The 13,122-nt window shown below is 40.5% G+C and overlaps 2 protein-coding genes across 5 annotated transcripts in view; one reads left to right on the top strand and one right to left on the bottom strand.

Annotated features, from left to right (window-relative positions):
* Nucleotides 1–5,035, top strand: part of col14a1b (collagen, type XIV, alpha 1b) — a 191,182-nt gene extending 186,147 nt beyond the window's left edge. For 3 of the 4 annotated variants that reach the window (XM_087834563.1, XM_087834562.1, XM_087834559.1), the window contains one exon: nt 2,060–5,035. In XM_087834563.1, coding sequence (XP_087690689.1) covers nt 2,060–2,340 — 281 coding nt within the window. In that variant the 3' untranslated portion in view covers nt 2,341–5,035. The remainder of the gene's footprint in view (nt 1–2,059) is intronic. The other variant, XM_087834561.1, reaches the window with a different exon arrangement.
* Nucleotides 5,036–6,241: 1,206 nt separating this feature from the next.
* LOC148096579 (asialoglycoprotein receptor 2-like) lies at nt 6,242–12,869 on the bottom strand. The gene is made up of 6 exons (XM_087835468.1): nt 12,560–12,869; nt 11,584–11,694; nt 10,926–10,973; nt 10,159–10,283; nt 7,092–7,198; nt 6,242–6,362 (listed from the first exon to the last, which is right to left on the bottom strand). The coding sequence occupies exons 1-6, from the start codon at nt 12,714–12,716 to the stop codon at nt 6,242–6,244; spliced, it is 669 nt and encodes a 222-aa protein (XP_087691594.1). The 5' UTR covers nt 12,717–12,869.
* Nucleotides 12,870–13,122: the final 253 nt, after the last annotated feature.

The following is a 13,122-nucleotide window of genomic DNA, read 5'->3' as shown; positions in this document are numbered from 1 at the left end:
CCATGCAGGGTTTTCTAATGCATGCATTAGTTATTAAATGTCTCCATACAAACATACAAAATCCACATGAAAGTTGCAGGTGATGAAGCAGCACTGCAGGCAGATGTTACCTTCCAGCATCAGCCTGTTCTCCCTCCTGCTGCAGGCAAAGACCCAGGAGGCATTTACATCTGAGCAGCTTCACAGCTGATCCCTCACATGCATCCTGATCACTGTTAGTTTGCACCAATCACAAGTCAGCAAACATGTTTTTGAGAGGCTAAAGAAAACCCTGCAGGAGTCATCTTCAGCATGTTCTGTGCATGTTGGTGCTACATCACCGATGTGTTTGAGGTTAAAGGTCACACAGTGGCCTAAACGGAGCTGTGCAGCTTGCAGTCTGCAGGGTGGTCATGTGAGTAATGTCTGCATGTTGTAATCACGCTTCTGTCTCTGTGTTTGTGTCTCCACATCTCTGTCGTCACCTTCTTTTATCCCCCATAATAACCCACAACAGAATATTACTGAGACGTTCACAAATAATCAAACAGGGCTGTGCAATTCATGTGTTTTGTCTCGTGCTATAAATCCAGTGCACCCTTTTTCCTTCCCAGTGTCCACTTTCACCCCCTCTCTAAAACCTTAAATCCCTGACAGTCAGTGGCAGGTTTAATGTAGCACCACCAGAATTATTGCTATGATCCAAACAACCCCACATGTTAGACCACATGTGACTTCAACCATGATGTGGCTTCAGTTAAGTTTGCATACACTCATGATGGGCGGGAATGTCGTAGTACCTTTTTAGGATTTCTTTGAACTCTTCTTTTTCCAGGCTGGAATGATTGTAAAGCTTAAATCTTTAATGACTTATGGATCTGGGTCAAAAGTATGCAAACACCCAAATTGATATTTGGTTAAATATACCTTCAGGCAAGCTGCACCTCAACCAGATGCTTTTGTTAGCCATCAACAAGCTACTGGCATAATTCTGACCTGAGGATGGACCAATCATCCAGGAAGAATTGGGAGAGATCATTTAAATTTGTTGGTTTCCTGGCAGACATTCCTGATCTGTCTGCGACTCACAGGACGTTGACCATAATCATAACATTTTAGAGATATATTGCTCCCAGTATTACACAGATATGAATTACTTGGATTATATATCATCATCTGAGCTGATCATCAGCAGATGTAATCTTAACCACATCAAAGACCATTATCATCATTATTATTATTACTTCCTGTAGTTGTAGATCCCTAAAAGTCATACGTAGATTTGGTCCACATGAATCTAGAGTGGCTCACTGAGGTGCCGTATACAAACAGCACTACTTTATGTGATGCATTTGTTGCTTGTTTTAATTTTTTGTTGTATTTTTTTAGGAGCAAGAAAAATATGGAATTATCAGTAGTTTGAAAAAGAAATACTGTGAACATTGACACGGTCGTCCTCTCCTTACCTTTTCTTCTAGATTATGATCATCCAATTCCTCTTTTTTAATTCCCAGACTCCACTGACTTAATACAAACTCCTGTAACTCGTCCTAAACACTCATCTGCACGACAACTTTGAATATTTTTGCACGTTAAGTATCCAGATGCTTATCATTTGAAAGACAATATTTGAAAAAACTTAAAATATGACAGTTTGAATGATCTCATACTTGGCTGGTAATACTGAGACATTTGTACAAAATGTCTCACAAAACGTAAACATCAAAGCTCAATCTGACTTATTTAAAGCTTTTTATCCTAACGACCCTCAATATTGTCAACACTGACTTTCTAACCCAGACTCACACATCCTGACTGGGTAACCCAAACTTAAAACTCCTCACCTCATTAACTGACTCATAAACCTGACCTGGTAACCTTTGGTAACCCTTGTCTCTGTGTCTCTTGCTCCTTCCTTCTTACCCACCCCTTTGTTCTTGCTAACCCAATCAAAACCCTACAAATTGCTCCAAAACACTGCTTCCTGTGGTGGCGGGGTCGGCCATCTTTGTTTTGGGCTTTTCACTGCCTATCCGCCGGGCTGCTGGTTGGCTCATTGCCTGGTTGGTCGGCATCACAGAAGGCGAGGATGTCACTGACGGCGGCGCTGTCCCCGCAGTCCAACTACCACCCAGCGTCTTCCAGAACTACGGCGAGGTCGAGGAAGACGATCCGTACCGCTACTACCAGCCCAACTACCCGGCCCCTCGACCAGTGGCGCCTGATGATCCCGCACTGGCCCTGGGTGACGTTGAGCTGAGGTCTCCTGGCGTCTACCGCACCTCTCGGAGTGTGAAGGAGGAGGAAGAGAAAGTCGGGACGAAGAGGCGACTAAAGAGAGGCGCTGCGTGGACTAACTGAGAGGAGTTGATTCTGATTGGGCGGCTCGGAGCTGCTATGGACTAATCAACAAGTGCCTGATGTAAAGGATTTCTTATGGACATTGTAGAGGGACGGGAAGGGATACCAGTCGGGACTATTGTAACATCTATGCTACATTAAGAAAACTTTCAAAACAATTTACATTTTGTTTGTTTTTCATTTGTCAACAATATTGTTTGGAAATCGTCGGATCTTAAAGAGGGTTCATGTTTCACAGGTGAACTGTTCTCACAGACTGTATAACAAAGGTTCATGTAGCCACCGATGACGTTCCCCGCTGGTTTCTAACGTTTCGTTTTGAACGTTTGGTTTCCTGATGCTGTTTAAAGAAGCAAGGGATCAATGTGAGAAACCAGTGGAAATGGTCAAGGGGTCGTGACCTCTCACTTCATAGACACATTAAAGTACAGTAACGTGTCAAAACTGGGCAAAAATACAGCCGTCCATTATTTTTAACTGCTTCAATAAGGATCATGGGGAGGAACAGAGTCTCTCCTAGTTAACACACAGTGAGTGGTTTATCACAGGGCTGTCGGGCTGTTTGCTTCAACCAGTGGAATATTTAATTATAGCCACAAGGGAAACCAGTACAACAAGAGACATAACCACTGATAGATACACATGGAAAATGAACACTGGTGCCCTTCTCATTATTCAGTCATTAACAGTTGTGCTTTAACCAACACGTTCTCACTCCCAAAGCGTAACATTTTACGCTAGGTGACAAATCGTCAACATATTACGTTTTCAGCTACCCACCACGTTCCTAAATGACGACCTCGGAAAAATGAGGAAATATGAGAACCATATGGACTCAATCTACACATGTTCGCTCTTTTTCTTCAAATCACTTAGAAACACGCTATTTAACATCATTAAAGTCCTGGTTAACCTCAGGAAAAAGGTTATGGTTAGGGCTAGGGATAAGGTTAGGTTTAGGGCTGGAATACAGGGCTGGAACGTCTATTACCGCGGGAGCATCATTGCACTGGATTTTGGCCATAACCCACCGCGTACCATAAGAACGCCGAAGGTCTCCTTTTGCGTTCCTCAGGAACGCCACAGGACGTGACAAAACGTCGGCATGTTACGCCTCGGGAGTGAGAACGGGCTCGCTTTAACATGTACTGACCAAGATGTAAACGATCTAAATGGGCCTCAGAATGTAAATGTCTGCAGTCATCAGGACACAGCTGCTGGGCTTAACTTCAATCTACGACTCTATACTCCATCTACTTCAATATCTGCATTAAAGTCTGTTATTACAAAGTAAACACAGCTTGAAGCAGATTGTTGAACAGAGTAAATAAAAACCTGACAAATATCTAAAACCACTGCTTACCTTCAGTCCCTCTGATGATAAACGGTCTCTCAGCTAAATCAAACGCTGCTCGTCAGTCCTCACAGCAGCAGCTGAACTGCTCTGAACTCTGCATCTACACACAGATGATCTAAACGAATGGAGCCTTAAATCCCCACTTTATCATTTTTATTCTTTATCGGACAGTTGATTAAATAAAGTGGGTTTTAAAGAAGACTGAAAACGACTGATTTTGACCCTAAAAGTTTAAACTTTAACTGTTTACTGAGGTCACAGATCAACTATGTCAGTTTCCCCACAGACTTCTGTCAAACGCTGCCACCTTCTGGTCATCAGAGAGAATTTCGGGTTCAAGGCTAATCAGACGTAGAAGCTACATCCTTCTTTTATATACAGTCTGTAACTGTCCCTGTGGTCGTTAATCAGAGACTCGTCTGTGATTTATATTTTTAACCTGGTTGGTTAAGTGCCTCCAAACGGTCCAGCAACAACTTATTTCAAACTGTCTCCTTCATTATTTTTTCTTTAAAGCCTGTTAGTCTTACAAGATGTTATTTTACTCTGTTGCTTCTCTGACAGAAAAAATAAAATAAAAATATCCAAAAGGTTTTGATTTAAATTGCAAAGTATTTGATGACAATGATGTAATCTGTTAGTGTGTTGGTCCTGTCCTGCATCGGTCTGATTATTACCTCCAGTGTCTTTGTTTTAAAGCCTTTTTATGTAAAGTTTTGCATGTTTTTGTTTATTTCAGTTACCATGCAGTGTATCATTTTCTAATCATAGAGCCATACAAACATTTTATTGTTACATATTCATATTATTTTGTAGTGCAGGTATTGTCGCAGTATTAAGCTCAAACTGGTCTCTGTGTTTGGGGAGGCTGATGAAAATATAAGTTGTAAAAACTGAGATTATTTCTGTGTAAATGTATTTTGGTTCAGTTTGTCAACCCACAGTTTTACTCAGAGAAGCAAATTTAACAAAGTTTAGTTGGAAAAAATGTTATTTTTCACAACGCTCTGTTTCTTACTTATTGTTTTTATTTAGTTATCACTTCATTTCTTTTCTTGTCTTTATATTCAGACTTTAATCCTTTAGTCTCATTGTCTGAAAAAAAAAATCCCAGTTACGTGGACGACTGTGCTTTTATTCAACCTTGTGTTTGATGTGAATTTGGCCAGAATTTGAACTTTGAACTTTCCTTCTGAGTTTAGTGTTTTGAAGCCTTCAGGTCTGTGAGGAGAGCAGTTCCCTCTACACCTCCGACCAGAATGTTTAAAAAAATAAAACCAAGGAATTAATTTATTTTTCACTGGTATTGATTTCTGAGAACAATAAAACTGAAGTACAACCATCAGTGCTGCCTGTGTGTGTGTTGGTTGTAAATGTGTTGCTGGTCTTGTGACTGAAGTCTAATTAAACTTGAAGTGAGCAGGAAGCCTGTTGGAGCTGCAACAGCCGGAGGCTGACTGGAAACTTTCAGGTGAGTTGAAGTTTAAAATTACACACATTATATTTGTTACACAGCAGACTATATTTAATATATTTAAGGGACAATTTACATTAAATGAAAGAAAAACATATGCAGATGTTATCTGACAAATGGTCATTAACGACCCATAAATGTCCATAACACCAATTCTGGGACCAATGATCAGCAACAACAAAGCACCAGTCAGTTTGTAGCGCCCCCTACTGGCAGAGGGCCCACAGTCCTGTTAACACAAAGCTCAAGGTGGGATCCTGACGTCATGGTTGAGGTGAGTCTTGTTTTTCTCTTCGTGGAGGTCACACTTGTTCACACTCATCCTTCGTTTATATGTTTATGTTAAATCTACACTGACCTGTACCCCGTGCTGTGACCTACATGGCAGCCTGTGACCAGAGATGTAGCAACACGTTACACAACGATGTTAAAATGCACAAAACATCTTCAGTTTAGAGCTGACACGTTTGGGACGTTGCAGACAATTACAGATTTTGTTCATGTGCATTTTGTCTAAAGAGTGAAACATTTTAAATCTGACACAAATCAATTTTGTTGCTGAACTTTGAATTTATCTTTGACAGAGGTCACTGGTGGTGATTAGACTCTTATATTCCAATATTTATTATATTTCGAAGTATAATGAATATTGGAATATTGTAAAAAAACAAAAAATCCAATAATAATAATAATGAAAAACCATTAAACTAAAATTTAATGGGTAAAAAATTATGAAAATATTTGAAGTTGAAAAACAGCCAGAACTGTAGTTTTAGGACCAACAGGCTGATGAATAAACCAAGTAAACCAAAGTAAAGACAAGCTGCACTTTGACTTTTATTAGAACAATTTGCTGGAACTACAGAGTAATGAAGTACTTCAAGGTTTTGTGTGGATGACTTCCAACCTTACTGTACAGCACAGAGCACAGAGGGACAATATATGTAATCAATATATGATGCAGAATGAACAAGTAAAGACTGTAAGCTGAGTCTGAGGCTCATGCAGGACATTTCATAGTGAGGTGTCTTTGGTTGGATTATTCAAACATTTACATCAAAGCACCAAATTCATTTCTCACAGATGAAGGTCCTTGAATAAGAATAATATGACCCTATCCATCTCCCATCATCGTCACAGCAGACTCCATAGTAATCAGAAAAACCATCTGACCATCCTTCTGCCCAGAACCTGTCAGAGAGATCAAATCTGATATGAAACTGGACTAAACTCATAACTATTGTCACATTCATATAAATATGAGTCTCTTTTGGAATATTTCCAATATTTCCTGTATTTCTTTCCCAGGTTTCTGGCCCACTTTCCCTCCTTTAGACTTTTCTCTGAGAATCATCATGCACACTAAAACAGCTTTCAAGCTTTGATGAATATGAAATCTTCCTGCTGTAAAAATGGAGAATAAAAAGAAGTCAGAGCTGACTTTCTGCTGTTTGAAACTGTTTTGTCAGCTGTTTACAGACATCACTTTGAAATGTGTGTCTATCAGGTCATATTTACTGAAGCTTCTTCCTTCATATGTTCTGAAGTTTTACAAACACCAAAGAAGAAGAGACAGGAATTCTCTGAAACAGTTTTTGTTCTGTGAGAAAAGAAACATTACAGCACAAAAAACATGAAGACAAATTGAACAAAGTGAAATGTGTCGGTCGCTGCTTTGAACATGTTTCAATCCTGATTTCTTCAAACTGACTTGTTGTAACTGAACGTCATCACAGACTGCAGATGAAGAGAGTTCAAGCACAGCTGTTCATTCAAAGGAGGATTTCTGCTTTTCTTTACATTCAGTTTGTGGGGCTGTTGGAAAATAGCTCAACTCATGTATTGCTGATCTATCTTCCAAAACATCAATGTTTCACTTCTAAATAATAACTCTGGAATAGAAACAAACTAATGTCTCACGTTTCTGTCAGCGCTGATCCGTCCACCCATTCCCATTCATATCCTCCTGATGTCTGTTTGGATCTCAGACCAATCCAGAACTCTCCTTCAAATTTACTGAGAAATTCCTGTTTGAGAAGAGACACAAATATTGTCTCCAGTCATAATTCAGCACTTCTGTTGTGGTGACATCATCTTGTGAATATGTCTGAAGGAAGAATAAATGTGATGAAACTTTTCTTCCATTGTGCAGAAATCAGAAAGAGCCAAAGAATCGATGAATATCAGCTCCTCCTGTAGCTCAGTCAGTGTTGCAGTGGAATCAGTGTTAACAAATCATTTGATTCAGTTGGATTGAATCAGAAAAATAATCTGGATGATGAGGATTTCTCTCATTTTACAACATTTCTGTTATTTCAATGTTTTGTGTTGACTTGGTTTCTAAGGATCATCTAAACTGGTTCCCATTTAATCCTGGTTCTTTAACTGCTTTGATTTTCTCTCCTTCATAATTCAATGTGAATCTCCAGTTTGCTGTATTGTAATCGATCCACCTCCCAGGTCCTGCAGTCATTTCCTGAATGGATTCTCTAATCTTCTCTCATCTGTTATTGTTCATAAAGTCATTTTAGTAGATGACTCTAATTTACTTATTGATGATCCCTCTAACAACACTGCCACACAATGGATGAACACTGCAGCATCATTTCATGTAGTGCATCATGTTGTCAGCCCCACACATAACGCTGACCTTCCACATGTCTGACCTACTATCCAGTCACAGATGTATCATCTTTGACAGGCTTACAGTCAGTGTTGTCTTCCCAGAGACAAACTGCTGTCACTCCCATGTCTTCTAATGACTGTGGACATTTTTAGATTTCTTCACTGGCAACATCAACAGTATCAGGTCAGAGTTCAAGTCTGTACCTCTTCAACCGCCCCAAGTCTCTCATCCAGTTCTGTTGTTGGAGTTCAAACTCCTTCCTGCTGCCATCTCCCCCTGACTTCTCTCTATTAGAAATCAGTCCCTTTCATTTCAGCTGACTTTCAAACAGCCAGAGTCTTTCTGAGTGGGATCAACCCTCCTTACATCCCACTGTTTTAAATCAAGTTGCTCGTCAGCTCCTTCAGATCTTTGATCAATTCCAACCTGGTTCCAGAGAAACCACAGCACTGAAACAGCTTTCATGAAAGTTACTAACCAGATTCTTCTGCGCTGGGATAAAGACTCCATTTGAGTCCTGCTTGACTTCTCTGCAGCCTTCATACTGTTGATTAGGGATGGGTATCGTTTAGGTTTTATCTGATACCAGTACCATAGGGTGGCTGTAGCTCAGGTGGCAGAGCAGGTCAGCCACTAATCAGAAGGTCGGTGGTTCGATGCCAAATATCCTTGGGCAAGATACTAACCCCGTGTTTGCCTACTGGTGGTGGTCAGAGGGCCCGGTGGCGCCTGTGTCCGGCAGCCTCGCCTCTGTCAGTGCGCCCCAGGGCAGCTGTGGCTACAATGTAGCTGCCATCACCAGTGTGTGAATGTGAGTGTGAATGGGTGAATGACTGAATGTAGTGTAAAGCGCTTTGGGGTCCTTAAGGACTAGAAAAGCGCTATACAAATGCAGGCCATTTACCAAACCGGTACTTTTGAAACTGTGCCGGTGCTCGAACCGGTGCTTAAAGAATGGAGAACACAAAGTTGGTCCAAAAACCTCTCATGTTCAGCTTTTTTTTGTAAAAAGATAACAATGTTAGCCTTTTCTGCAGCTATGGGGCATATATGGTATCACTCTTGGCTGGAAGCAGCTTAAACAATGGAAAAAACACAAACTTTGTCCAAAAACCTCTCATGTTTAACTGTTTTCCACTTTTTCTTTGGTCATTTTAACCTTTTTGGCCAGGGTGAAGGGAGTATCTGCCATCAAACAAGAAGACAGCTGCATGTAGCTACGACGGTGTTTGCTAGTTCACCTTACATGCAATAATGTAATAACGTGGTTAGCCTACTCAACGTAAATTACACACGAACAACATGAAGCTACTCACGCAGAGAAGAACGGCTGCTGCTGCATCATCATCCTCATCATTTCTGCTACACTGGCAGGGCTAGGGGCCAGGACTCTCCTCTTCGGGTTCTTGGGGGATGTTGCTAACTCCGGGTCCGATAACAGGCACCACACCCGCAGTAGATGTGCTCGGTGTGAGGTCTCGCAGCAAGCTATCAAATACGGCGCATTTCTCGGCTTTAACAAAACGCTATGCATCGCCAGGTGTTTCATCGGATTTGAGGTGTTACCTCCTTTGACAGTATCACAGTATCAGCTTAAAGCACTTGTTGCAGCTGCTGAGTTTGCATCTTTTGCTGTGAAGTACAGCCAGACTTTGACCGCTTCGCCTTGGGCATTTTTAATCTGTAGCTCTGCTCTAAAAGAACGTACGTACCTGGACCCGCCTACTATCCTCGGAAAAGTAAAATGATTGGCTAGAATCTAAAGTGTATCACAGCTCAGGAAAAAAAAAGCACCGAAATAAAGCACCGAAATGTGCGCTGCTTTTCGGTCTGGTTACTACCGTTTATGTCAGAACCGGATACCGGTACCCATCCCTACTGTTGATGGTGCTCCTTCTATTAACACACTACAAACTGGCATCACTGGTGCTGCTCTCACATGGTTTTCTTCATACTTATCAAACAGATTCTTCATATTAATCAATGTGTGTCCTCATCTGAGTCCCACATGCCTCAATCCTTGGACCAATTCTGTTCTCTTTATAAATGCTGCCCCTGTGACATCTGCTTAATGGTTTTAATGGGATCTCCTAGCACTGCTGTGACATCTGCACACACACTAATGCTTTTCTGTCGAGCCTCTCCTGCCTCAGTGAATGCTTCTCTGTCATCACTTCATGGATTTAAACTTCCTTCATCTCAAACTGAAGTTGTGCTGTTTGGCTCAGTTTCTCTGAGGTCAGTCAGTACATCGTCCCCCTCACCAGTAACATCCAATCACCTGTTAAAGATCATTTTGAACCAACAGCTGCATTTTGAGCCTCACATGTCAAAGGTCACCCAGTCTTGTTTCACACCCACCTGTTCCTCTGTGCTGTTTATCATCACCAGATCAGCTCCTTTGGTCTGACAGTCTCTCCTGCTGTCAGACCAAGTTTTCTTCTCACTGGATATAAAGTAACAGCTGCTTCCAAAACTCGTCCATCCTTCATCAGCATTCAGCAGATTCAGCATCTAAAATATTTTTGTAAGAACCTAAATAAAATTAAATTAAATTAAATGAGTGAAACATTGAACAGAAATAATCTTCTTCCTCTGCTTTGTCAAATATCAATAAGAGTCAGAAACTTGCAGCCATTGTTCTTTAACATGTCCTGTGGGTGGAGGTGTTAGAACTACAGGAAATCTGATGAGCTAAATACGTATCAACTGTGAACAAAAACCACTGACAAGATTCAGAATAATTGTGCTTCAGTGTGGAGGAAGAAGGTGAAGAATCAAACAGCATTTCTACACCTGTAGTCAGAGATGTTATCTATATGCTTTGAAAGAACAGACAACACTGGGAATCAACACTTCCTCATATCACAGGTGTTTCCATGTGATCAGGTACTTCCTGTGGAAGTGCAGCTCTCACTGTGTGTTTCCTGTTTCACTTCGAAGGAGTTTGTATTGCTGAGCTGCCTTTGACTGTGAACAGTTTCTCCTGTTTATGTTAGTTTGGGAGGTCAGCTGCTGTAATTTGGTTTGTTTCTTTTTTATCTTAACACAAGAAGCTGATTCAAAATGTAAAATCAGTTACCTTTCAAATCCGTCTCCAACTCTGACAGTTTTTAATAGTTTCTTACCTTCCATCTCGTCCTTCAGCTGCTCTTTTTCCAAACTCACCAAAATATCTGGTTAGAAATGCAACAAAACCGAAGATTTAAAATTTAAAATGATTTAAATAAAGTTTTTCATTTTCCTATGAGATGAATGGAGCTAACATTAGCTTGTTAGCTACCTGCTTAATACACCAAGTGAACTAACTAGTCGCACAATGACAGACGGCCACTGTCTAACATAGTGTGACTGCACCTGCATCAGTCTGCAGCAGATGCTGCTGCCTGTCTGCTTTGTTGATATAATCACAGAATCACCGTGTTGAGTGAAGAGTTTGAAGGAACAACAAGAACATTCACTCCACCTCCACAACACACACAAGATATGAGCCAGGAATCATGCACACAGACACACACCTGCTAATCAGTGCTAAGTAACAGACTCATGAAATACTAGAAGCTCAGTCAGCAAAACCAACGTGTTGGTCAGGCTGTACCACACAGCAGCTCATATTATTGATCAGAGAATTCCATTTAAAATGCCACCGTGCAGTTTTTATGAAGAGGAAACTATCCTTAGAGACCAAAACTCATTTGGTCCTGAATGGAAACATGTTTTTAAGGCAGCAAAGGTGCTCATTTTAACATGGGAGTGTATCATGAGCATGATAATAAAACTCCTCACAGCGTGTTGTGATTCCAGCCAGAATCAGCAGATACAGAACCACCAGCTTCACTTCAACAGCTCTGAAACGGCTTCTTTTCACAGCTGGAAGCTTCTCCTGGGCTTTTATTTCTACGAAGGCAAAATGGAGAAAATCATTTGTTAATTTAATTGTTAAACATGTTTTAATCATAATTTGTTTCCCATTTTTCAAGCGTATTTTATTGGTTTATTGTCAGAAAGACTTTCCACCTGCAGCCGACCTGATGATGAGCTGAACAAGTTCATTCTAGCAGTTTTGATATTTACAGGAGACTTTGTCACATGTTTGTCTTCAGGTGACTTTTACATATGTGAGAACAGAGACTCTGACAGAGAAACGCTTTGATGTGACTCAGAAACAGACGAATGTGTATCAGCCGTGTTTCACACAAAGACCAGATCATGAAGACAATGTTGGTTATTATAATATGAATATTATGTCATTAAAACAATATCTCCATGATTTGCTGAAATGAAAACAGAGTTGTTATTCATTGGTCTGATTTCCTGTCAGCTAAAACTAGCTGTGAAAAGTGTGCTTTGAGCAGTTTCCGTGGTTATACTCGCTCCACAGTGTCGACCAACACTTCCTTGTTTCTTATATTTCTGCCTTCACCACTGATCTGTGAGATAACTCCTCCAACACTTTTCTGTCAGCTTGTGGAGACTGAAGAGTTTCTACACTTACTAAAATAACACACTGATACTTTAAACTAGACAGTTTTTATCATTTATTCTCTAAATAAACAGAAAACATTAAAAATATAGAAACATATAAACCATAATAAGAGCAGAGACTGCACACCTTCACCAAAGCTTGAACTTTCCTCCACACTATGAATAAACTGAGTCTCTGGACCCAAAAGCTTTGATGGATCTGTATTAGTTTGATATTTTATTGAGAAGATGGAAACAGTCTCTCCTGATTCCTGATCCCTCAGTATTTGATACTTACCTCCGTCCTGTGTTGAAACAGGGACCTGATGGTCTGTGCAGGAGTCCACATTCTCATGGAGGAGGACCAGTCCCTCCAGTCTCTCTCCTCTGTCCTCTCCTTTGCTGTATTTCACACTCATGCTCAACTCTGGATCCTCATCGATGATGGAAGACATTTTAAGATGCTCAGTTTTCAGCAGTATCAGTTTCCTGTACAGCAGAGCTGTCACTCAGTCGCTGTGTTTCTCTGTTAACTGGAGCTTTTCTATGTGAAGCTGATTCTGATTCTGCAGTAAATCATAAGTAAATGTTGGTCCTCTGTATTCTGATGCTGCTGTCGCTTCGCTTCCTCTGTCTCTCTGTGAGCTGCTTTGAACAGGAAGTGCAGAGGTCATGACAGGAAAAGCTAAACCATGTTTTGTCCATAGTTAGAATTAAAACTGATAACACAAAGTCCAGATAAACAGAATCAACTTTCTGGGTTTATTGAAGGTTTGTTCAACAAATTAAACTAAATTTCCTTCAAAATAAAATGTTTGTATTTTATTTTATTTATTTATTCATTCATGATTTGAGTTTATG

The sequence above is a fragment of the Neolamprologus brichardi genome, chromosome 22 (genome assembly GCF_056152115.1).
Source record: "Neolamprologus brichardi isolate AB-2024 chromosome 22, ASM5615211v1, whole genome shotgun sequence".
In the NCBI taxonomy this organism is placed as follows: Eukaryota; Metazoa; Chordata; class Actinopteri; order Cichliformes; family Cichlidae; genus Neolamprologus; species Neolamprologus brichardi.
Note: the sequence above shows the minus strand (reverse complement) of the source record. Positions and strands in the feature narration are given on the sequence as shown.

Bases quoted from the DNA above. Each gene is read 5' to 3' on its own strand.
- LOC148096579 (XM_087835468.1), bottom strand. From the start codon at position 12,716: ATGTCTTCCATCATCGATGAGGATCCAGAGTTGAGCATGAGTGTGAAA. The intron at 10,974-11,583 runs GTGAGGAGTTTT...ATTTCTAACCAG, and splicing joins GGCTGGAATCACAACACGCT to ATATTTTGGTGAGTTTGGAA. The intron at 10,284-10,925 runs GTAAGAAACTAT...ATGCTGATGAAG, and splicing joins GCTGAAGGACGAGATGGAAG to GATGGACGAGTTTTGGAAGC.